Source organism: Lytechinus pictus, chromosome 15 (genome assembly GCF_037042905.1).
Source record: "Lytechinus pictus isolate F3 Inbred chromosome 15, Lp3.0, whole genome shotgun sequence".
Lineage (NCBI taxonomy): Eukaryota > Metazoa > Echinodermata > Echinoidea > Temnopleuroida > Toxopneustidae > Lytechinus > Lytechinus pictus.
Genome location: NC_087259.1, coordinates 13,889,617 through 13,916,717, shown reverse-complemented (window position 1 = coordinate 13,916,717; position 27,101 = coordinate 13,889,617). Strand labels below are relative to the sequence as shown.

At 35.9% G+C, this 27,101-nt stretch overlaps 1 protein-coding gene across 1 annotated transcript; it reads right to left on the bottom strand.

Moving 5' to 3' along the window:
- Positions 1–355: 355 nt before the first annotated feature.
- Positions 356–27,101, bottom strand: LOC129277788 (long-chain fatty acid transport protein 1-like). Its single transcript, XM_064110749.1, has 12 exons — positions 26,795–27,101; positions 23,200–23,308; positions 21,941–22,220; positions 17,835–17,990; positions 16,910–16,979; positions 10,394–10,595; positions 9,245–9,394; positions 8,611–8,797; positions 8,081–8,218; positions 7,264–7,428; positions 6,099–6,245; positions 356–5,400 (listed from the first exon to the last, which is right to left on the bottom strand). Exons 1-12 carry the CDS (start codon positions 27,016–27,018, stop codon positions 5,243–5,245), a joined length of 1,986 nt encoding a protein of 661 aa, XP_063966819.1. The 5' UTR covers positions 27,019–27,101; the 3' UTR covers positions 356–5,242.

The following is a 27,101-nucleotide window of genomic DNA, read 5'->3' as shown; positions in this document are numbered from 1 at the left end:
CACAATGTATGTAAGTAGACCCCAATGATGAAAGCTACAGGCAAGAAATATAGTAGTATTCACTCTTATGATACAAGAAGTTCTAAATTCCGTGTTGGTAAAGTCAATAAAGAGTTCATGTTACAATCCATAAGGCACTCGGGCCCATCTTTCTGGAACTCCCTTCCCTCATCCATTCTAGTTTCCCCTTCTCCAAATGTATTCAAACGAAGACTCAAATTGTATCTTTTATCTCACTATTAGGATTATTGATTATATGAAAAAAATCCTTGCTTTGTATTTGTAATGTATTTATGTGTATTCCAATGTATTTGAATGTATCTATTTATGTATTTTAATGTATTTCAATTTTCTTCTCATATTCCTTTCTAAAAATGTTTTTAATTCTTCAGTTCTATGACTTTCTCTTGTAGGATTACTGCCTCGACAAAAACTGAATGTTTTTTTGCAGTATTCCTCAATTCCATCCTTTCCTTGAAATCTCTGTATCACTTAATGAAATATAAGCATGTTTACATGTATTTCTTTAGAATGTCTCTTTTTTGTATTGACAATCTGTTATTATGCCCACATGCATTTCTCTGTACATTTCTTTTTATCGGAATTGAAAATAAATGAATTGAATTGAAAAAAAAAGAATATGGTGTATGCTATCCTCTCCAAAATGGATACGAGGTGCCTGGAATATCAAAGGATGGTAAGACATTTGTCAAGCTAAATGATGCATCCCGTGATCGCCAAGAAGGGCGTAAGACTGGAAGATCTTGATATTGATCTGTGCGATTTCAGTATGACTGAAACTCCATTGACGCAATCAGTGGGAGAAGCCTATGAGAGAGAAAAGCCGAGCGGCATAATTGTAATTGAGATGGTACCTCTCAACAATGATGAAGGCCACTGATACACAATCAAATGCAACAACCATGACTGAGAAACACAAATCTGTTAAGACTAAGGAAAAAGAAGCAGCCACTTAAAAAATGAGGGCCACTGCGAGGGCATCAGTATCTGCCAAGATATCTAGAGTCTGTCCCGACTGAAAGTGAGACATCATCCCCCGAAATGGAGATTTCTGTTCAGTGCTCTAAGGCATCAACCACAACGGAGGAACACGGGTCTGTCTGGAGAAGAGAATGGGCGACATCACCCCCACAGATGTATTTCGCACAAGTCAGGACTTTACCCTGTAATTCGAGGAGAGGTATGCATGCCTCAAAATTTACTGAACATCTCATATTCTAAGGATGGCCAGTCTAAGTACAGTGGTCATGTCGGCACATGGTTACAATGTATGTACACAGATCCCAATGATGAAAGCTACAGCCAAGAAAATGAAGTTTGCGATCTTCTCCGAAATGGATACAAGGTGTCTGGAATAATAAAGGATGGTAAAAGGCGTTTGTCAATATCACTTATGAAAGGTCAACTTATTCAAAGTTGTCAAAATACTCTTTTTAATGGATATATCACGATTTGAATATATTTTCAGGAACTATATTTTGACTTCTTGTCAATTCAGACCCATACCTAGTGATTTCACCATCCAGATGAACTGTGGGGGTATGAAGAGGGAAAACTGATTCGCGGGGTAGTATTCCATCATCACAACAAAGATGGAGTGTCATATGAATGGTTCTGTGACGGGGAGCCGGTTTTACTCTGGTGGCTGCGTAATGCAAGTAAATCAACCCGGCTTGTACCACTGCACTTTAAAGGCATTCCTTCAAGTGGAAGGTGGCGAACTTAAGCATATTTCAAGAGAGTCCAACAAGCTTCAAGTTGTGAGAATATCAGAGTCTGCCACGTCTAATTTCCAACTCCTCAACACATCAAAGAATAAGAGTAACCTTAGACTTCAAAGACCCAATCAACCACGGCTCTTATGGGGAAGTATTCAAAGCACAATGAAAGGAGCTGCTGTAGACGTGAAGAAAATAAGGATGACGAAAAAAAAAAGCGGCCAGACAGGCTGATCTTGAAAGAAACAGCTAGTCACCAAATAACCGCACACCAAAACAGTAAACTTCATGGGCACATACATGGATGAGTATCACATACTTATCATCACTGAATTCTTTTGCGATGGGGAGCTGGTTTACTGCGGTGGCTGCGTAATGCAAGTAAATCAACCCGGCTTGTACCACTGCACTTTAAAGGCATTCCTTCAAGTGGAAGGTGGTGAACTTAAGCATATTTCAAGAGAGTCCAACAAGCTTCAAGTTGTGAGAATATCAGAGTCTGTCAGGTCTGATTTCCCACTCCACAACACATCCCAAGAATGAAAGTAAAGTAAGTCTGAAGATTTGGTACTTGACATATCCACGCAAACTGCATATGTGAATGTCAAGGAAAAGACAGCAACTTTCAGCAATTCAATTGCGGTGAAGAAAATAAGGATGACAAAAGGAAAGCGGGCAGACAGGGTGATCTTGGAAGAAGCAGCTAGTCACCAAAGAATCGCACACCAAAACATAGAAAACTTCATGGGCTCATACACGGATGAGTATCACGTATTTATCATCACTGAATATGTAGAGGGCAGGTACATGTAGAAATGAGAGAAAATTGAACATAAACTTGGATGGACATGACCTCATATCATTTGACCTTTTGACCTCTAAAATACCTTTGACCCCATTATTCTCATGGGGTCACATGCAGCATTACCCAAAGATCATAATTGATGCAAAAATAAAGAAATGAGAGCAAGTTGAAAAAAAAAACTTCAACATTTTTGTGAAAGATAATAGACCAACAGACTATCAGACCAACAGGAAAAGTGATTACTAGGTCTTTGCTGAACTTCTTTCAGGCGAGACAAAAACATCATTCCTATGATAATAAAATATGTTAATTAACCATAAATGACCTTTGACCTTGGTCATGTGACCTGCCGAAACTCAGGCAGAATGATCAGTGATACACCATTACCCTATATCAAAGTTTCATGAACTAGGTCCATAAACTCTCAAAGTCGACATTTCAAAGTCTTAACCTTGGTTAAGATTTCAATGTTGATTCTCCCAACATGGTTTAAGTTTATTGACCCCAAATGACCATTTACCTTAGTTATGTGAACTGAAACTCACCCAGGATGTTCAGAGAAACTTCATAAACCTTATGGCTAAGTTTCATGAACTAGGGCCATATAATTTCTAAGTTATGCTGTCATTTCAAAAACTTAACCTTCAGTAAAGATTTGGTGTTGACGCCGCCGCCGTCGGAAAAGCGGTGCCTATAATCTCACTCTGCTTCGCAGGTGAGACGAAAACCAGCATAGAGGTAATCAGTTCCTTAACTTAACCTTGGTTAAGATTTCCATGTTGTGATGCTGCTGCCGCCGCCACCACCGCCGTCGGAAAAGCGGCGCCTATAATCTCGCTCTACTATGCAAGCGAGACAAAAATATGTAACTCAATCAAAGTGATCAATCAAATCATCATGATTTCTATAGCACACTAATTTTTTTTACATTGATTTAGATTGCTACAAAGCTAAATATATACATTTTGGATCAAGAAACTGGTTATTTAGTCTTGAAGGTGCTAATACACAATATATACGAAAGTAAAGCATGTTAGGATTGTGGTATTTTACAATAAGAACTTGAATTCAGACCTTTTAGTAAAGGTCCTGTTTGATGAAAACTTGGGGTACTTTACCATTATGATAGTGAGACTCCATACCCTATCAAAATGAAGGTTTCCATGGTCATAGACCTTATGCGTTGATGATATTTCAGAGGCTAAACTCATTGCCTTGAATGTGTTGGTGATCTGCAGCTGGCACATCTCTGACAACTCTTTTTATGCATATTCCTATATCCTCTGCATGAGGGCGCTATGAGATTACGACATCACAAGCATAAGGTCTTTATTATAATGGCAAAGTAACCACAAATTGTGTACCAAGGTGGCTACTATAGTTTGAGGTTAAAGTAGTCCTTTTATTATACTAAATAATTTGTAAAGTTATAATAATTATGGAAAACTCTAAATGGAAACAAATAAAACAGTGCAGCAAATGGTAACACTTGCCACATATATCAATTTAACATTCTGATTCGATCATACAAAAATTTCTTGCACTGCAATCGCCAATTTGAAAGCACTAAGGGTGTACTGATCAAAATAAAATGACACCAATTTCTGAAACCCTTTGCTAACTCACTTGCTACTGAATGATGTAATTCCAATACACTTTATACAGGGACGACCTGGTTCCAGGAGGAAATGACTTACTAAAAATTTAAACTGCAAAAAGTAACTTGGTATCTAAACAAATTCTTAATGTAAAATAATTTTAGAAAAGTAGATCAACATAATAATCAAAATAAGTATTGCAATCATATTACACAATTTACGTACTGACCAATTCAACGTATTGGATAAAATTTGTCTACTGACAAATGATCTAACACAATCATGGATAAACCAAATAATTCTTTCAAAGTGGATCAACATAATAATCAAAATAACTATTGCAATCACGTTACACAATTCAGGTACTGACCAAATCAACAATCTACTTGATCTACAAGTAATCTACTTCTCAGATTGTCAAACACCATCATGGCTAAACCTGATTGGTCTACAAACAAGTTGGTCTAATTACCATTTGGTCAACCATAACTTGGTCTAATTCTCCTTTTAGTCCAATGCCAAGATGGTGCAATATCCATTTCCTCTACTTATCATTTGCACTTCGTCAAATGAAAACTTGGCTCATGAACAGTTTCTTCCAATCACATAGACAATTGGGTATTAGACCAACAGGATATTCGACAAAGGGAATATAGCCCAACTGGAAATTAGACAAAAATAGGTCAACTATAACTTGGTCTAATTCTCCTTATAGTCTATTGTCAAGATGGCCTAATTTCCATTTCGTCTACTTATCATTTTGCACTTTGTAAAATGAAAACTTGGCTCATGAACAGTTTCATCTAATCACATAGACTATTGGTTGTTAGGCCAAGTGGATATTTGACGAAGTGAATATACCCCAACTGGAAATTAGACAAAATGGTAAATAGGCTGAATGGCGATTACACTAAATGGTTAATAGGTAACTGGATATAGAAGAACTAGGATTAGACCATGTGGGATGAGAACAAATGGAAATTAGACCAAGCGGGTGTAGACCAAGTGGCAATTTATACTAAATTAGATACTGCATAAAAAAAAACATATATGCAAGGTTTGTACTGACTCCTAAAAACCTCTTAAGAGCTCAACTCTCATCATAACCTGATTTTACCGGACTTGATGTCCTGATGTGCTGAGGGGGTAAGTTCTTCATAGCGCCCCGCCCTGACATTCAAGTAGTATAACCTATCCTTGACGGTGTTGATGTCATATGCTTCCTTTCTGATCTCGACTTTCTTGAGTTTATAGGTTCCTAAACAAGAAAGTGGAATGGAAAGTTATCTGGTCACTGAAATACAGGCTGCAAAAAATGACAAAATTGATACAATAAAAAAAAAAGAGAAATAATATATTGATATCATAACTCAAAACAATTTTTGTATAGATTTTGATAAATCTTTCCTCCAGCTATTTCATTATGAAGCCATTGTACAATACAAAATCTGCTAAAAAATGCTTTTCCAATATCAACTTCTATTGTGGTCTTTTCCATTCTTCTTTTCTACTTTGATTAAGCATAAATTTGTTTGATTGCATTACAAAATTCCAAGTCCACCCCAACAAAAAGTTGATTCGAATAAAAAGAAAAAATATCCAACAAGCATAACACTGAAAATTTCATCAAAATCGGATCAGAAATAGTGAGGGACACCATCGACTGTGTCATTTGCATGTCACTGAGTTGTGCATATCGCTGTTTTGTGGAAAATAAGCGAAACTTTAATATGTCATAACTTTCTTATTTTACATCCGATTTTGATGAAATTTTCAGCATAATGCTTGTGTGATTTTTCTCTATTTATTCAAATCAACATTTCTCTGGGATGGACTTGACCTTTAATGATTTAGCAATTTTTTTATTTCTCACCTCATGGGAAAGGGGGAGGGGAAGGGAGAGGGGGAGGGAGAAGGGGAGGGCATTGGTAGTTGAAAATGTAAAGGGTTACGTACCTGTAGTATCCACCTTTGTGACTATACGGATGAAGAGAGGGATAGCATAACCTGGCAGGTTGCCTTTGAGTAATGTGTATAGATCTGGAATGTTGAGAGACCCATTGGGATCTACTATAGCTGCCATACCAGCACGACCCTCAGATCCTTGATGAGAGAGACAGAAAAAGGATACAGAGAAACAGACAGAGAAGAGGAGAGATGGTGATAGAGACAGAAAAGAGAGAGATTTGGAGAGAGAGAAACAGAAAGAGAAACATATAATCATTTTTTTTCTACTTTGGGACAATATCACCTGTTTTGTTTTAATTTTTTCAGCCATCACTATATACAGAAATTGAAATCTTATCAATGGCGGACTTGCCTTGAAAGGAATAAAACCAGCGTAGAAGAAATCAGTTTAAAATGTTTATTTGCAACTACAGCTCATGAAACAAGTTCTATTCTTATTCTTAATTCTATAGTAGGTTTATAAAAAAATACTATAGGCAAAGGCTTGAGGATAGATTTCAGTTCTGGAGCCATTGCAGAAAGAGTTATGATTAAACGCAAGTCAAACTATCAAGCGCAAGTCTAGGATGCGGCACTTCTGATTGGTTGAAAAATCAAGATGTGTTTGATTTTTAGAGTTGTGTTTGATTTTAAGTCTTTCTGCAACAGGGCCCCTGGGTCCTGTTACACAAAAGTTAGCAATTTATCTTAAGCTTGATTTTTACGATTGATTGTACATCCTAGTAGATGCAATCAATCATACAATTTTTTTCTATGATTGCTAAGCTTTGTGTTACGGACCCCAGGTCTTCAGTATGAAACTGATTAAATTTGATCTTTAAAATTTATTATTATATATCTAAGAATTTGTACTAATTGATACTGAGTGAAATCATGAAAATAAACTGGATTTCATTGATTCTGTCAAAGTCACAAGCACTGCACACAGATATGAATCTATGGGACCATACATAAAATGCCAGACCAACCATTTCAAATTTTTTATTTTTTTGCTTTGTGAATGTTATGGAGTACCAAGAACAATACCTAAAAGTGGACAATGTTTTCCTATGGTATTCTCTCTAAATATCATAAAGAATGTGATAGCTCATAACAACCTCAGCATTTTTTCCAAAAACTGGAATAATGGTTAAATGGCTTTTAATCACCATACCTGGTACTTCAACACCATAAACTACAGTGTCGTTGAGTCCTATCGTCTTGCTAATGATCGTTTCCACCTCTGTCGTTGACACGTTCTCTCCCTTCCATCGAAACGTATCCCCGGAACGATCACGGAAATAGAAATATCCAAACTTGTCCATGATCAATACATCTCCTATCAATAGAAAGATGACAGATATATTGTGTAAGGATAAACTCCGATCATCAGTTGATAAGACCCAATTAGTTAAACCTAGATTCCTCTTCACACTTGTGAGCAAACGCTTTGGACTAGCAGCCCCCAACATTTGGAACAACATACCAAAAAGTATTCGTGAAAATAATCAGTACCCCTACTTTCAAGAAACAACCGAGGTCTCAGTTCTTTAATGCAAGATTTATTTTTGTTGTATGGTTTAATAACTAAGTCAATGTTATCTTCTATCGTATTCAATGTTACTTTTTGCAAAGGGCAATGATACAAATGTGAATTGCATTTCTAAAATACGAGTATTATTATTAATATTATTAATATTATGAACTGCTTTATGTGACCTGCCATCGCTAAATCCAACAATGGGTCACACTAAATGAATTTTAAGATTTTTATTGAGCTTGAAAAGGCACATCCTAAAATTTAAATAATATTCAGAACTGATCAACGACATACAAGTACTTGAACTGCATTTTATCAGTGTTTCTTCTAACTATATAAAACTCTACACTATTGTAAATAACCTTTTCAAATCAGTATTTGATTTACATAGTTATTCTTTGCTTCTTAACACTTGTTTGGCATTCATAATGGTATTTTGCATTTCACGTACCCGACAAGAATGCAGAATCTCCTTTCTTTAGTACGTCATATACAACCTTCTTGCTGTTAGCTTGACGATCTGCATAGCCATGGAACTCTCTGACTGGATCCCCTTTACGAATCTTACCAACCAACTGACCTGGTTCACCTAGGTACATAAAAAAAATAGAAGTATATTTCAGTTTAATTTTGGTTTATTACATACAATACAATACAATACAATATAATACAATACAATGCAGAAGTCCAAATACTTCTGCAATGTCTGTATCAAAATGTGATTTATATAGAGTCCCGTATTTGAATATGTGAGTTGAGAATACAATGGCAATGACCAATGGGCCTACTTGTGCATGATTAACCGGTCACTTGTATTTCCTTCCATTTCCCCATTTACCCCACCTGGGTTGGGTGCGGCACATCATGGATGAATTTCTTGCAGAAGGAAAACGGATTTTAGCCCACGACCCTCGGAACAAGAGGCTGGCGGCATCATCAGGACCACTACAAAGTGCCAAGACCTCCCCATGCCTTCCTCACCTGGTTTTGCCCTCAGGCAAAGTCCTCTCGAGTTCCTGATGATATCCCCAGTCTCAGGGTCGATCTTGATCAAGAACACAGGATAGGCCCAGGGTGCGATCATGGAGTTGAACCCTACTGCTCCGGGTTGACCGGTCATATTGGCGATGTTACCGTTGCCTTCCGTGGCTCCGTAGAATTCACCAATCTGCAGTGATTATGAATAAGTTGTGATCTATTTGTCAAGGGAATATATGACCAGGCTAGGCAAAGTCCTCAAAAACTTGCACTGTGTGATTTCCAGTAGGACATACATGTACAGTATTGTTTTGATCGTTATTGTCACATTTGAGTTTTTATCATTTCTTGATCGAGTATACTTTTTTCTATGGAAAAAAAAGTAGATGGACCAAACAAACCTAAAATGGCTGTTTTGAGAGTCTTAATTAGAACAGTGTTTTTTTTTTATTTTGGGATTATTTGGCAATTTGTTATTGTTCCTGAAAATCAAAGTATTCCCCTACTTAGAACCCAAATAAAAAACAACTGCACCCAACCAAAGGTTGCACTTTCCTCCAAATCCCTCAAAGAACACTTCACTCAAAAGGCACAAATTCACTTGGACGCCAATCTGAAAGCAGGGCATATGACCTACCCTTGCAATGTTAAATCTATCTTTGAACTCATTCCAAAGCTCTGGGCGGAGACCATTTCCCATAGCTAATCTGACTTGATGTTTGGTTTCCTCCGGTTTGTGGGGTTGGGCGTATAGATACCGGCAGATCTCTCCAATATACTGTGTTACCTGAAATAGAATTGAAATATCAATTAAAATGGAGGTCATATGTTACCCTTCTTCATTCACAAACAGATAATATTCACAAATGCAGACATTAACCTATGGTTTAAGTCAGTTGCCTCTCTAATGATAGCCCTGTTTGGCACAAATTTCTAGCAGTTAATGACTGACTAATCAACATCTGTGATTCTAAAACTATTGAAACCAGTTTTGCGAATGATTATAGAGTACCGAAGTGTGACGTCAGTTGCCACGGTGTCATGGCGGGCTGGTTCTAAACAGAGTCGCAGCTGACGATCGTCTGTACACATCTGTTCATGCAAATGACTTTGGCTCATCTGAAAAACAGGTTGCAAGCGATCAAATTCCGATAGCAGCCATTTTCTCCTATGAGAAACACATGCTTTCATTCGGCGGGTTCATTTGTTTAGAACCAGGCCGCCATTGCAACAGATGTCATCTCTTCGGTACTCTATTGTATTCTAGACAATTACAGTATAATCCAGATATCATGTAACTATAAGAAATAGACAGGTTATGGCATGGACAGAATTTCACATGTGGCTACTCATGGTTAAACCAGAATGAATCAACTGCTTTACTTTGTAATTTGATCTCTATTATGGATACATGGGATTTCCTTTGCCAAGTCAAACCTACTCAACTAACTTTTTTTTATTGCAATTATCAGATGGAACCATATGCTACAAGCTTTGCTTATCATTGGATCCTGTTACACACATATGCTTTATTTCAAGCACATTTTCAAAGTTTGGTATGATAATTACTATTACATTTTATTTAATTTAATGTACAAGAATATAATTGTATTTGTTAATTTGTTTACATGTATGAAAACAGAATGAAAATCTTCAATCCTGAAACAACAAAAATGCAAAAAGAAGTTTTTTAAATATACAAAATGCAATTTGATTAAATTGTTTTACAGGATAGGAGTTCAGTTATAAATTGAAACATTATATTTCTTTTATTTCTCATACTTACTGTTGCATTGTATCTGATGCAGTCTTTCCAGAAATTCGAGGCAGAGAACTTGGCCCTCATGGACATGGTCGTTCCGTTGATGATGAGCTGGCCAACACCGAGGCATCCTGCTGCAGAGTGGTAGAGCGGAAGAGCACAGTAGATGGTGTCATCACCAGTGATGTTGAAAGACTCTGAGATACTCTTAGCCATGAACAATAACCTGGAAGACATAGGAAATATGTAGTATATTATTAAAAAGCAGATCCGAATCAGCAGCGGTACATGTAATAGCACCACCTCAAGTCCTAAATCTGGCCAGTCTCATGTCTGCTACTACCATTACAAGACTTGAATTTATTAACAGCATATATATACATATATAGGGGAGACCGGGGTTAGTTGAAACAATTTTGACAAAAATGGCTGTAAAATCCAAATAGATTTTATGCGAGAAACAATCAATATATCAGCTTGAAGCATATATCTAAGGGCTTCAAATTTACCCCATAAAATGTTTAACTCTATTATGGTTACTGAAAAAATCCACCTTGAACAAGACCATCGCAAACGTTCCAACTTACCCCAATGCGGGGTAAGTTGGAACATGGTATGGGGTAAGTTGGAACACTGCATGGTCAATCAAGAATTATACTAAAACTACTTAAAACTGTAATATTACATGGTTTTAGCCTATTTGCTTTATTTTTTTCAAGTTCAAAATATTTTAACTGTGGATTTGTTGAACTTTATGTTTTCTATTATACAGCCACTCACGCAAGCAGACTGTGTAGTAGAATTCCGCATATTTGGGTGCGTTTGATTTTACATGCAATTAAGTGTACTATCAGCAATTTCATGTACTTCTGCATCAAATATACAAGACAAAAATTAATTTTTTATATTTTTTCATTAATTAATTATGCAAATAAGCATATGAAATTTGCCCTTAATTTTTTTTGTATGTTTTTCCTTTAACTCTATTCATTAAGCTAGTAGAATGCTAATTTTTGGTGAGAGTATCAATTTTCACATATAACAAATATCCACCCACAATTGCAAAAAATATAATTTCTTATGTCTTTTTTTTATAGATAATACAACATTTCTGAAAGAGAAAAAAATTACTCAGAAGGTGAAACAAAAAAAAATTCCTTTCTAACTTCACCAGGCTTGTTGCACATGTGTTGTCGGTAATAGGGTGGATGGCTGTTGATAATGACAATAAATTGAGGGCAGTATTGCAGAAATTTATTTAAAGACGTTAAAGAAAATTACAATGTTTCAACTTACCCCGTGTTCCAACTAACCCCGGTCTCCCCTATATATATATATATATGACGATATTACATTTCGCGTGTTGGACATAGATGAGATAAAAGAGGCAAAGAGGAAATGCATTATACTAGTCCCAACAGAGTTTATTTCCAAGTCCAAATTTTCGACGTAAATCCCACGTGGAGGTGCCGTGGCCGAGTGGTCTAAGGCGCCTGGCTATACATGGAAAGTCCGGGGTTCGATCCCCGGCCGCGGCACCCTATGCCCGTGAGCAAGGCATTTAATCTACAATGCTCTTTTATCCTGCTTTCAAATAAATGGAAATGCTATATGCATTATTGGTAACTAGGTGTGCACTTGTTTGTTCGAAAAAAAAAAAAAAAAAAAAAAAAGTAAATCCAACGTATATATATACATAAGAGACAAAATAGGTAATGCATTGCAGTTCCAATAAAGTTCATTTCCAAGTACTATCCAAATTTTCGACGCAAAGCTCGCGTCTTTGTCAGGGATACAAAACTCACAGTGACAAGATATTGAGATAATAGATGCATTCATGATTACGGTAGTCATGGAAACGTGCAGGTTAAAAAGCATCATCAAAATAATAATAAGCATACTTAAGGCGCAGGCTGTAAACATAATTGCGTAAGTGAGAAAATTATTGTGTCATAATCACTTGATAATGACGCAACCACAACCATGCATGAAAAGAATAAGACAATCAATTAAAGGCCTATTATGAAACTAATTCAAGATACAAGGAGGTGGCAATGACCTCTAATATCACTCTATCTCGAAATCAAGTGTTAAGGTAGTCGAGCACTTCAACAAAGAAAATCACTCTATCAATGATCTCAAAATCATTCTTTTCAGAGGAGGTTATAAATCGGCAGATGAGAGGAAACTCGCTGAGCTTCGAGCCATTATTCATAGCAGAAGTATTCAGTATGGCCTACATGTAAATCGAGATCTCTCTTGGCTGGACAAATACAATTTTTACAAATAATTTCAGGAATATTTCATGAGTTAATCCACAATAATCATCTTACCTCGCTATCAATGTACTTTGTTACTAGTTTAGGTAATATTATTCTTTCTTGCCTAGCACTCATTTAACTCTCCTTCAAAAATATTAACACTTGATTTCAAGATAGGGTAATATTAGAGGTCATTGTCACCTCCTTTTATCTTGAATTAGTTTCATGATAGGCCTTTATCGATTATCTTTTTCATGCATATTCACGATTGTGGTTGAGTCAATATCAAGTGATTATGACAGAACAATTTTCTCACTTACACAATATTTACAGCCTGCGCCTAAAGTATGCTTTCATTATGATGGTGATGCTTTTTTAACGTGCGCGTTTCCATGACTACCATAATCATGAATGCATATATTATTTCAATATCTTGTCACTGTAAGCTTGTATCCCTGACAAAGACGTGAGGTTTGTGTCAAAAATTTGGATATTACTTGGAAATGAACTTTGTTGGAATTGCAATGCATTATACCTCTTTGTCTTTTTGGCTCACCCGTATCCAACACACGGAATGTAATATCGTTATACACACACACACACACACACACATATATATATATATATAAATTCTGTGCTAATTACCACAATATGTATATTGTCAAGGTTACAAACTTCTTGGGTAAGGATTTGCATATTCATGAAAATTTAAATAACAATGTTACTTTATTAGGTATTAAAGACCAATATGAAGGCTTTTCAGTGGTGACACTATTAACCTACCGCTATAAAGAGTCAAGGAGTCTGCACATTCAGAAAAGTCAATATTCAAAAGATTAAACTATCAGACACAATTACCAGTATCTACCTGACCAATGGAGTTTGTAATACCAAAGAATTTAATCTATACGCTAGGTGAATGACATCTTGATGTTAATAAATAGTATACAAGGGTCATGTGAACATAATGCTTAGCGATTGATCACTGAGCTACTTTTTACAACTGGGCCCTGTCTCACAAAGAGTTACGATTGATCCAATCACACATAACTCTCTGGAAATCCATCCATACCATAATTTTTTCTACAGGAAATTTGCACAATTTGCACAATGTCATTTGTAAACAAAGAGAAGCACAGTAAATTTTCAAGAAAACAATGAATGCTTGAATATTATACATCATAATATATTTTGAACAAACATGCATAATAGATGTTGACGTTGCTGGCCGTCCATACATGTAGTTGTGATTGATCGGATCAATTGTAACTCTTTGTAAGACGGGGCTCTGAGAGTAACAACTGATCCAATCAATAGTAACTCAATAAATTGTAACTCTATGGAAATCCATTAGTGTCATAATTTTTTCTACAGGAAATTTGTAAAATGTCCTTTGTAAACAAAGGCAAACACACCAAATTGTCAAGAAATCAATGTATTTATGAATATACATCATACCTAGAATTTTTTTTGAACAAACATGCATTTTTAGAGAGACGGGGCCCTGGCCAAATTTTAGTGAACCTTCACCCAATTTTGTCTGATTCATGTTAAAAGCTTCTTCAGTCAGACAAGGGTTTTTTACAAGGCTAGTATTATTCATATTTATGAAGTGATGACTGAACAATATACAGTTGAGGCTAATAGTTTACATATACCCATGGAATTCAGTGAAATTTGTTTGCTTGCCAAACATTGCAAAATTTAGTATATCTTCAGAAATATGAACTACCATGACGAATTTGGTATCAAATAAAATATCGTATTAAGCTCTTTCACATGATTGAGATGCCGTTAGGATTAAAGTTTATTTCAGGTGGAATTTTCTTTGAAGAAAAAAAGTAATATTCGTGCCATATGTATTCTATTGTTTGTTATTATATTTTCAAACATCGTATCATAGAAATTAATAAATGTCAAATCTATGATTTACATGTATATTACGCTTTCTATCATGATATGTCACCACTTAAAAAAAAGAGAATTAGAAAGTCAAAAGGGGCCTAAGCTTTCGATCCTAGCAGAATCTTCGTCGGAGGAAAAATGACCTAAAAAAAAGTGTAATCTGAAATGTTTGTGTTAAGAAGTAACTAGCACAAATATGAAATGTTTTTGTCACGTTTATATTTTCAATTTGTCTATAGAAATATGAAGATTTTTGGGGAAAAAGTGACACCTAAATATTTGTCAGCTCCTGATGACAAAGCATGATGAAGGGGCAGGACATACTCATTTGTTTGATATCAAATTCGTCATGATAGCACAAATATTTTATAAGATACAGTAAATTTTACAATGTTTGGCAAGTGTCAACTTTTCTTTGAATTTCCTGGGTGTATGTAAACTTCTGGCCTCAACTGTATATACTTTGGCTGGAGAGTTTCCAAAGTGAATGGCACTACTGGAGTCACCAAGGCAAAGAAATTTAACGAGACATATAAAAATGGGCAAAGTATATTTATTTTATAGTTTGAATTAAAAATTGCACAAAAGAAGGTAAACATTGAATAACAGCCTATTTTATGACATGTATCTTGCTGGGTGTCTCATCAGTTTTGAGCAACTTTACAAACAACCAGTGACCTTAACTAAAGCAACACCAATGGAAATCTGGTGCATATCATTAAGGACAAGAAAGGATCACCAGTCATTCGCAAAGTCGCTCAAACTTATATACAGACTTATGAAACACCCGTAAGAATAAAAACAGAACCGTGTGTGGTTACATGTAGCTTTAGCTGCCAGGGTCTGGGAGAAGCTAGCCTGATAACTGTGACCCGAGGGTCTTCCTCCCCTATACACTAAATAACGTGATCATCCAAACATTTTTCTAATATAAAACTGACTGAATAAGTAATTTACATGTAAAACTTCAGTTAGGTATGTCCAATTCAGAGCTATGAAAGGATCAAATATATAATATCAAATTTATGTTGGAATAACTAGACAGATTCATTCAGAAGTTGAATAGGGGGGGAGAGTCAGGGAACACTTCCATCTAAAACTGAGGGATCACTTCCATCTAGAAGTGAAGGAATATTTCTATAAATTTTGCTTCAAAACATACCTTTGTTAAAGAGTTACGCCATTTTGATTTAGGGGGGAACTACCGGGTAGCTTTGGTTTCATGTTTATGTATAGTGAGACTATACAGTGCATCCCACAAAAAGGAAAACCCGTTTTCCTATATAAATCTAAAACATGTTTTTACTATGAATTTGATACCTATTGTAAAGAGTGGAATCTCATCTTTAATTTGAGACCGACATCTTAGCAAATCATTCATGAATGGCTGGTTTCAAACAAAAAATATTGAGGGCTATCAGAACACATTTGCGCAGAAACTCATGTGTGATTCTAAATCAACTCTCATTTCAGGGATCAGAGTGAAAAACTTCACAAAGAATACAAAAGAAATGCTAATGAGTCAATCGTCGAATAAACACGATTGTCGTATCACGAACCAATCTTGTCCAATTTTTCATGCTCATTAATGCGTGAAGTGTTTGTCACATATTAGGTATTAAAATGTAGAGAAATAATTGCATTGTATGGTGATGTAAATGAAATATCATAATTAATGTGCCTTTGAGGGAAAAGGATGTGAAAATCCCGGTTTCCTTTTTTCTGGGACGCACTGTACAAATAATATTACTCAGCATCATCACCATTTCATCCTTTGGCACCCCCAGCTTAGTCTGCTGTCACAGACCCTTGGTTTTTGCCATTTCACATAGTGCATAATGCAGAGTCTGAAGTAGTGAGACTAGATTCACTATGTACTGTAGCTGGCTCTACCAACATACATGTTGTTGTTATCTTGGGTTCTAAGGCGCGTATCATTCAGATATGAATATTTACGCCTATGATTTAATTTGACAGAGTGCTTGCATACTATCCCCAGCTAGCAGTTAGCCGACATTGATGGTTTCTTCCACACTGTACATTAGAGTAACAACTGATCACAGTCCACAATAAATTTCTACAACCAATTATGCTTGGGGCCTTGTGTGTCGTGTCACAGTGATGAATATCAAAGAATCGATATAAAGTTGTTTGATGATGATTCCATAGTACTATCAACTGTTTACTATAGCTCCTGATCGTGTATTGTTGCTTTGTTTTTGCTTGCTTAAGCTGGATGTAATCTGGCCCTCGGATTGTAGATTCTTGCGTTCTTTATGTGGAAGTTAAATAAACATCTTACGATGCTCTGTGGACCAATCATCCATCCTGTTATAAAATAAACAGCTACAGATTATTGACAGATTTCTTTTACCTTGAGTGTGTAATCACAGCCGCTTTAGGCAGTCCTGTTGTCCCAGATGTATAAATGTAGAAGACAATATCTGTAATACAAGACAGTAAAGAGGAGTAGGTCTATTAGCATATTTGTATAGGCCTACTTGTTCTTGAAATTGCTTAGCAAGACGCAAACCAATTAATGTTCTATTTAAATATGAACTTCAATTCAACTTGAAGAATATAATTCGGAAAGATCAGATTGCAACTCAGCTGATGGGAATCTGATTTGCATGAGATATGCACACTGTGCATTAGTGGTGAAACTTCCAAGTAGCCCAGAAACAAACAAAAAATGTAAAAGAAATAATGTAACGTGTCTTTTATCAAACTTAACATAATTTTGACAGAATGGAGAAGAAGAATTACTCTTTCAGATGAGCAAATTTTCTAAATTTTAATTTTTAAAGGTAAAAGACAGTAGTTGCAGCAAACAATTATTTCATGAAAGTCTTTTAAAATTAAATCAAGGTTAATTGTCAAACTATTACTATACATCTAGATCTCGTACATTAATCTTTATTTCTGTAAAATCATGAAATCTTAATAGCTCAAATTCGATAATTCTGATGATCACTAACAAAGAAAATTATATGTGGGACAGTGTAATAATATTGCTTGGAACACAATACCCGACATTTGATGGAATTCGGTGCTTATTTTGCTCATTTCTCAACAACGACGCATTTTCTTCCAGAGCTATTAGGCACATATTACAAACACATTGGTGGTAATTAAGTTGGATTCTGTTCCAACACATTTTTAGATCGTTACCACAACAGGTATTTATCTTTATAGACCAAATTGGTGTCTAGCCATTTTTCATCATAGGAAAGTTCCCTGATGACTTATTACTGGTTTTGGGGTGGCCGGTCACCGATGATGATTTCATTCTTATTCACCTTTTAGATTTCTTCCTGGTATGATTGGTGGAGGTAGACTGGATGTTGCTTTGATCAACGAGTCCACATTTTGACAGGTGAAGGAGAGTGTCTCCGTAAGAGGTCCGGTGGTGAAGCATTCAACGTTCTTCAGAGACGGCTGGACTTCTCGCACCGCTGCAAGCAAATTAAAAATATAAAAAACGATGACGATAAAAAACAATAATCAAGGCCTTTTTTGATAAAGAGCTACAACTATTGAAATATTGCCACCATGGCAACTACTATGGTAACAGGTCTCAGCAGCCAATCACGATCAAGGTTTCCATGGAACTTTCAATAATGGCAAATTTCTTCCCTTTTAAAAATTTATATTTTAAAGGGGGGGGGGGTGCGACTCTTAATTCCCTTAGCATCATCTAGAGCATACAAGTCTTTATAAAGCAGGCCCCAGTTTGTATTTCAAAAATTTTTATAATGGGGGGGGGGGGGGGTTATGTATCTCCTATTTCCTTTGGCAACATGAAGAGCATACATGTCTTTACAAAACAGGCCTCTATTTGTATTTCAAAATATTGTATAACTGAGGTAGGGGGGGGGGGGGGCTATGTGTCTCCTATTCCTTTGGCAACATGTAGAGCATACTAGTCTTGATAACGCAGGCCCCTGTTGTTGTATGGCACACAACATGCTAAAATCTAAAGCCTCCGTTCCACTATGCCGATGTTGCTACGATTTGACAAACCTTCAGGTCGGGCATGATCGGGGAAAAATGAACCCTTTTACCGGGAGTCGGCAAAATATAATTTGCAGTAATAACAATTATCCGATGGGATTAATTACGTCCGCATGCCACTGTTAGTACGCCAGGAAAGACCTGATTACGCATATCCCACGACTGCGTGCCGTATTGCTTACGCCTTTCATGATTCAAAATGCATGTTTTCTGATCGGGAAGATCGGTATGAAATTTTGAACATGTTCAAAATTTTTAGCCGATCACGCCGATCTGAATAAAATGCTCCTGCTGTTACCCCATCTTCACAACGTTGTTATTATGCTGCTCCCGATTTCAACCGATTCCTATCCCGCTCTCCGCCGATCTAATGATCGGGACGGATCGGGGTTTCAGATCGTGATAGAGGATTGGCCCCTTAACATCTCTACTGTAGGCACTTCCAAATAAAAAAAGGACTTTGGCTATCTTTACCCTAGCTTTAATAGCCTGGTAGCCTTTTACAGTGCACCATTTGTGGCCAGGAATAACTTCCTGCCAAATGCCCATTTACCTCATATGGGTTCAAAGGGACGAATCTTGACTCCTGTTTTTCCAAAGACATTTACTGCTATGGCAGAGATAATTACAACAATAGTAATACATGTAGTCAACACAATATAAACACTGTGCAGTATTTACAGCTAAACAATTCCTTTATCACGGCTCAGCTTAAATTAATATCATGTTTGAATTCTTTTCTGAAAATGTGCTTTTTTGGTACACATATCTCCATTAATAATTTAGTGATAGCTAATTTATACAGCTTGAAGAAAACTTGAATAGGCCTACTCATCATTTTTCAATAACAACCAGGAGTCCATATCTTATAAGAGCTCTCCCAGGGACCTGGTACTTAATATAAGCATTGATAAAGGATAGAGAGCTGCCAACCTTTTAAAGTAAAAAGTAGTAATCTAGAAGCACAAAAGTCATAATTTTGACACATAAGTCATAATTTCATGTGTCACGTGGTATTATAAATTTCGATGAAGAGGTAATATAAAACACAGATTCCTCAAGTAAGGTTTCAGATTCAGAATCATCTCTGGTTCTTCCTCTTTTGCAATAATCACTGGTAAATCGAAGAGGAAAGAAAACCACAAGATCAAGTCAGAATCTATTAAAGATAACATTCATAGGGATGTACATGTACATTGTAACAAAGATCATGCAAATAATGAGCATTATTGGCTGCCTTCAGACAAGTTCACCACTGCCCTATGTATTACTCTATGGTTTTAAATGTTAACATAATTATTTGCCCGAAAAAGAGTAAGAATTAAGGTCAAAGTATAATGGCATAATTTGATATGAAAATCCTAATATTTATGACTTTTTTCTTAATAGTTGGCAGCTCTGGGGATTCATCTATACAAGCACAATGACTTAAAGGAGAATGAAACCCTTGAAACCAGCTAAATCCATATCAAAGAGAAAAATCAAAGAAACATATTGTTGAAAGTTTGAGGAAGATTGAATGAATAATAAGAAAGTTATGAGCATTTGAATATTGAGATCACTAATGCCATGTAGATCCTCCCATTGGCAATGCGACCAGGATCTGTGATGTCACACATGTACAACTCCCTCATTACTTTAGTACTTATTTCACTTATATTCTCACTTTTATAGAGTCTATCACAATGTGAGGTGTTCTCTTTAAAGGAGAATGAAACCCTTGAAACCAGCTGAATCCATATCAAAGAGAAAAATCAAAGAAACATATTGTTGAAAGTTTGAGGAAGATTGAATGAATAATAAGAAAGTTATGAGCATTTGAATATTGAGATCACTAATGCCATGTAGATCCTCCCATTGGCAATGCGACCAAGATCTGTGATGTCACACACGTACAACTCCCTCATTACTTTAGTACTTATTTCATTTATATTCTCACTTTTATAGAGTCTATCACAAGGTGAGGTGTTCTCTTTATGAGAGGACAAGTACAGAGGTTTCACAACATTATATCATTGATGAATCGTTTGTCATATGATTAGAATGAGCAAAAAGAGATGTTTTGGGGTATATTTTCAGCGTCCAAAAGGGGAGAGTTGTTCATCTGTGACACCATAGATCTTGGTCGCATTGCCAATAGGAGGATCTCCATAGCATTAGTGATCTCGACATTCAAATGCTCATAACTCTTCTATTGCTAGTCCTATTTTACTCAAACTTTTGTTGATCTTATTCTTTGATTTTTCTGATTTCACAAAAGCTAACTTGCTCCAAGAGTTTCATTCTCCTTTAAGAGAGGACAAGTACAGAGGTTTCACAACATTATATCATTGATGAATTGTTTGTCATATGATTAGAATGAGCAAAAAGAGATGTTTTGGGGTATATTTTCAGCGTCCAAAAGGGGAGACTTGTTCATCTGTGACATTATAGATCTTGGTCGCATTGCCAATGGGAGGATCTCCATAGCATTACTGATCTCGACATTCAAATGCTCATAACTCTTCTATTGCTAGTCCTATTTTACTCAAACTTTTGTTGATCTTATTCTTTGATTTTTCTGCTTTCACAAAAGCTAACTTGCTCCAAGAGTTTCATTCTCCTTTTATAAGGACTCGAACCCAGATTGCTGGATTAGAAGCCTGAAATGCTGCATCGAACCAAACAGAACTGAAGAAACGATGTGATCCACGAGCTTGCTTTTTACAAAATACTATGATCATGGCAACAATTAAAACCATCTTTAAAAATATGCCTTGACCATTAAAATCACTATGAATTGTAAGTTTGATATTGGACAAAAAAGGGAATGTTTAATCCCATATCTATGTGATACAAGATAAATTACATCTATAGATAATGTGATGCTATCATTACAAATCACAGCCGGTTCCATCGATACACTATTTACTATTTGGATGGCAAACTGAAGATTATGTGCTGTCTGCTTAACTATTCTCATGCAATATCTTTAATCCAAAGTACCTAGCCGATATGTAGGTTAATTCTTTCTGTCAATAATACTCTGATAAGTTAATTGGTGTCAATTGAAAACTTCTTCCATGATTCTGACCTTTAGAACTACTTCTCATACAGATTTTTTCCCCAAAGAATTATGTTTTCTTATACAGTATTTCAGATCACGTACGGCTGATGTACATGCATGTGTAACTGTAAATTTATTCAATATCTCCCCAAAAAATAAATGAATAAAAAAATCACAATCAAAATTGGTAGAAGAGAAGCTACACTGACAAATCCCCTGTTCCAATGCTAGAATCAATTTAGCTTGAGGCATGAGACCATAGTCAAGAAAGAATACTTCAAAAAAGGAAAAATGAATCAATCATGACTGAAAAACTAAAATGCCCACGTAGACGGCAAACCTTACCCTCTGAGAGTTCAGCAGCGAAAATGAGAGCCTTTGAGTTGGCAACATTGATGCAGTGAGCCAACCCGTCCCTCCGAAGGTTGTGATTGATGAAAGCAGACACGACGCCAATCTTTGACAGTCCTAGCCACAGACCGACAAACTCTGGACGGTTGTCCATGAGCAGGGCGACCGTGTCGCCTTTCTGGTAGCCCCGTTCGAAGTAAAGGTTGGCCACCGCATTGCTGTACTTTTCAAGGTCTCGCAGGGTCCATTTTTGGTCGTCCAATAGCAGAGCAAGCTGTAAACAAAAACAAAACAGTTGTAGTTTGCATACTTGTTTATAAAAAATCTGTTATGCTTATTAAATCTGTCTACTATCATTGAATAAAAAACAAGCTATTTTACAGTGTAGGCATATTTCTTGTGATTAAACATTGTTATCACCTACAAATCTATATATATACTGTTTGAGCAATGTTTGTCAAGCACCAATGTCATTAACAGACAAATAAAATATGCTATGCAAAAAACACTCCGCACATTGCTCAGTCTAAATATACATGTAGCTTTAAAGACACCACCTGCAACTTCCCACTAGTCCAAAGCACACTTGCATGTGACTGGATGCTTCACACATGTTCCAGTTATGATTAAGTTATCAATTAATTATTATTTCATTGTATTACATAAGTACATAGGCCTAAACTTTTCTTTCACAGTTGTGTTCATTATCAAAATTAAAGGACCACCAGGAAGTCTGCTATTAACACATGTCTACTGCATAATGCATACTGGGTGAAAACAAAATTACCTGTTGTTGAAAAGTTACAACAAGCTTCCAAAATTATTTCCTATAGTTGGGATATATATAATCATTTCATTTTCCTTCCTTCAATAGTCTGTACAAGAAATAATTACTGTATTTTCATTAATTTCACGACACTGGACTTGAGAAGTCGCATGAATGCATGATAAAACAAAATGTTTTTTAAAGGAACAGACTTTTTTTTTGGGGGGGGGGGGTCAGTTCATTTGACTATTCATTTTAACATTACAAGCCATTTCATAACTTTCACATTTTCAATGAGAATTCCTTCACACTTTCAGACATTTCCAATCATATTTCTGCTTCAATAAAAACCAAGTCAACACATGAGTTGACATACATATATATACCCTTGAAATACTTTAAAAAGTATACATAATGATTCAATATGATGAAAAGTGTAATTAAAAACACTTTATCATTATTCTTTAAAAAAAAATGAAATATTCACCTTGTCTGGGTTGCGTTCAGCATTCTCTCTGAAAACGTCATGGGTCATGTGATTGTTACGTATTTTACTGCGGAGGTATGAGTTCAGTTTGATCAAAGTTATCAAGCCCCTGGAAGAAAAAGAGGGTAATAAGAGTAAACCATTGTAAAATAGAGACTATTAAGATACCAATAGAAATTGATAGAAACCATTATGAAATATTATATAACGTCTGCGGGCTGTTAAAACCTTGTATCTCAAAAGTAAAATATTTGAATGACAGCTCAGAATAAGATGGATTTGGGAGATAATTGGTACTCAGTCTTGTTTTGCCGAGAAAGAGTTCTTGACAGGTATCAGGAGGTTTTCATACAATATAAGATTTTCACCAATGCCCTATATCTGAAATACAGCTTTTTCTAGGCTAATTTTTTTTTTGTTTTGAGATACTGGGTTATAACAGCCCAGCCAAGATAAATCATAAATTGATGGAAACCAATACCTAAAAATAATTAGAATTCATATGGAAACAGAAATTGAATCTAAAATGGTAGAAACCATAATAAAGAAAACAAGTGGAATGCCTCTGGCCGTCTCACCTGCATCACGCGATTCAATATAGCAGCAGTGCTGATTTTGAAAACTACTATAACTCGCACAAGATGTTCAGTGATACTTGGTTACTCTTATTTCCACGTTTTATGAACTAGACCAATACACTTATAGAGATATGATGGCAATTCAACAAATACCCCCAACGTGGCCAAAGTTCTTTGACCTTACATGACCTTTGACCTTGATCATGTGACCTGAAACTTGCACAGGATGTTCAGTAATACTTGATTACTATTATGTCCAAGTTTCATGAATCAGATCCATAAACTTTCAAAGTTATGATGGTAATTCAACAGATACCCCCAATTCGGCCAAAGTTCATTGACCCTAAATGACCTTTGACCTTGGTCATGTGATGTGAAACTCATGCAGGATGTTCAGTGATACTTGATTAACCTTATGTATAAGTTTCATGAACTAGGTCCATATATTTTCTAAGTTATGATGACATTTCAAAAACTTAACCTTAGGTTAAGATTTTGATGTTGATTCCCCCAAGATGGTCTAAGTTCATTGACCCTAAATGACCTTTGACCTTGGTCATGTGACATGAAACTCAGGCAGGATGTTCAGTAATACTTGATTAACCTTATGGCCAAGTTTCATGAACTAGGTCCATATACTTTCTAAGTTATGCTGTCATTTCAAAAACTTAACCTCAGGTTAAGATTTGGTGTTGACGCCGCCGCCGCCGTCGGAAAAGCGGCGCCTATAGTCTCACTCTGCTATGCAGGTGAGACAATAAAAACCAATAGAAACCAATAAAAAGGATTTGAAACCATTAGAAATATTATGTTGGTTTCCTGCTGGATAACATCAATCTTGGATGTCAAACTTTCTGTGCACATGCATGGGTGCTGCTTAATCAATTAACATGCACACAAACATAAGATTTAAAATTCACATTCTTGATCCAAGTTTCTTTTCCTCCGATTTTGGTCACTTTTTCATTATTCTACTAAATTTTACTCCCTTCAATTTTTAGTGGTTCCAAGCTGGAGTACCCTTTACCAAATGTGAATGTACATGGAGAAAAAAAATACACATGTATGGGCTCAGGGCTAAGTCGCTCTTGAAATTCCCCTGAAAGCCATGGACATTTAAGAGCCCCTGAAATGTTGATAGGGTCCAATAAGAGCCCCTGAAATGTTGATAGGGTCCAACAATTTTAGCAAAGATAGTTGGCTCAAAAAGTTGCCCCATGGTAAGTTTTTTATTACTTCACCCTAAATGTACATGTACAATGTTTCCCCATAAACTTCATGGGTTAGTGTAATCATATCTTACAGTCTATTCACTATAAACAAGAGCAGTAGGCCGACAGTTACCACCAGCTTTTGAAGTATATAAAGAGGGCCCCCATGTCTGCGCACCTACATGTAATGTAACAATATAACTTAAGCTTAATCATGATTTTTTTTTTTTTTTTTTTAATCCATTGATGATTTTACTTATATTCGTACAAGTGAAATATATGATTTTCTTGGAAAATAAAACGTTGTGTTGGGAAGGAGAAAAATAAACCAAACAGAATAGTGAAAGTTTGAAAGAAATCGGACAAGCAATAAGAAAGTTATAGCTGCTTTAAAATTGAGATCACTAAAAAGACACTAATAGTATGTAGATTTCAAATTGGCAACTGGGTAAGTAATTTATGACAAGGGGCAAGGACAACTTTCCCATAGGCCATGTACTTTATTATCAGGGATTTTTGGTTTTCTCCTAAGTACCCATTCCCCTAGGGCAGTAATCTAAATATAACCCAGGTAGTATATATTGTTTTATGTCCTCATGAAAAAAAAATACAATTTGAAATAAACTTTTGGGAAAAATGACATTTTAGCCATAATATGTATTGGAGTACATGGAAGAGTTGATGGAAGAGTAGTCCTTGCCTTACATCACTATGACATCCCATATGCGGCCAATTTGAAGTCTCCATGAGTATAGTGATTACCAATATTTACAACTTAAAAAAAAAAAACTTTAAAAAAATCATAACTTTCTTGTTGTTTGTCCAATATTGTTCAAACTTTCACCTATCAACTTGTCTGATTTTTCTTTTTCTTATAAAAACAAGTTTTTATTTGGGTTGGATTCCCCTTTAACATATAGTTAGGCTATATACCAGGTATTTGAATTATAATCAAGAACCAAAATGAACACAATTTGTAAGAAAAACCAATGAGAAAAGAAAAGAGAGACTGAAGGTGATAAAATACTTTGGCAGAAACTGAGGAGTAGAGGTGATGGATGGAATGAGTTAACACATGAATGAAGAAGGAATGAAGATGATACCGGTAAAAGAGAATCAGAGAAAATGTATTCAATGAGAAAAATGAATGGCGACTGAATATCATTTAACTCATAACCTCAGTTCAGACTGCAAGTGCTGAAAAGAAATGCAAATGAACTAAGTTTAGACTGAACAGAATTGTATTTGTAAGACAGCTGGAGAAGAAAACACAATCATGACAATATTAATGTTAAAGGGTAAAAGATAAGAAAATGATAAAATAAACCACCCTACAGAACAAAAAGGGTAAGTTCGCCCTCACAAAAAAATTGTTTGAATGAGAGGAGAAAAACCAAGCTAATGCTGAAAATTTCAATAAAATCAGATGTAAAAAAAAAAAAGTCAAACTAGTAAAAAAAAAAACAATGTGAAAATGAGGGAACATTGGATACATGCATAAATGTTGCTATTCCTTTTCTATTTCATTATGAATCCCTATTCTAATCCAAGCCAGGACAAGACGAGTACCGGTATGAAGCCAGGAGTATTGCAAGATTTAACGCCCCCTCCAAAATTAAATCCTGATCCTGGCCTGGCTACACCTTCTGACCTTTTCACTTTTTTTTGGCTTTGCTTAGCCTTGGGCTCCGTGATGTAGGCCTATATCAAAATCACAAAAAAATATCATCACGAAGTCCTCTAGGCTAAATTGACACGTGTGCTGGATATTGTAGCAATTAGTTCCCAACTTCTGATGTGGCTTACTTGAAATCTCTTGGAAAGGTGACAATGGCAACATACACAAAATCCCATCCACCGGTCACGAGGTAGACAACGAAAATTAGTGCCAAGACAAGCCACCAGTCAAGGGAGGCGTATCCGCGAAGAACCGCAGCCAGTCCGCCGAACAGGGCGAGTTTGACCACCATTTTTACACTGGGAAGATATTCGATTACCGCTCTCAAAACTCTAGCCGCCTTGAACAGCATCCGCCCGCTGAATAGTACCGTTCTCAAAAGTAAAAGAAAAGAATCCGTTATCTGTGAGGAAACGAAGTAGACGTAATTTCCGA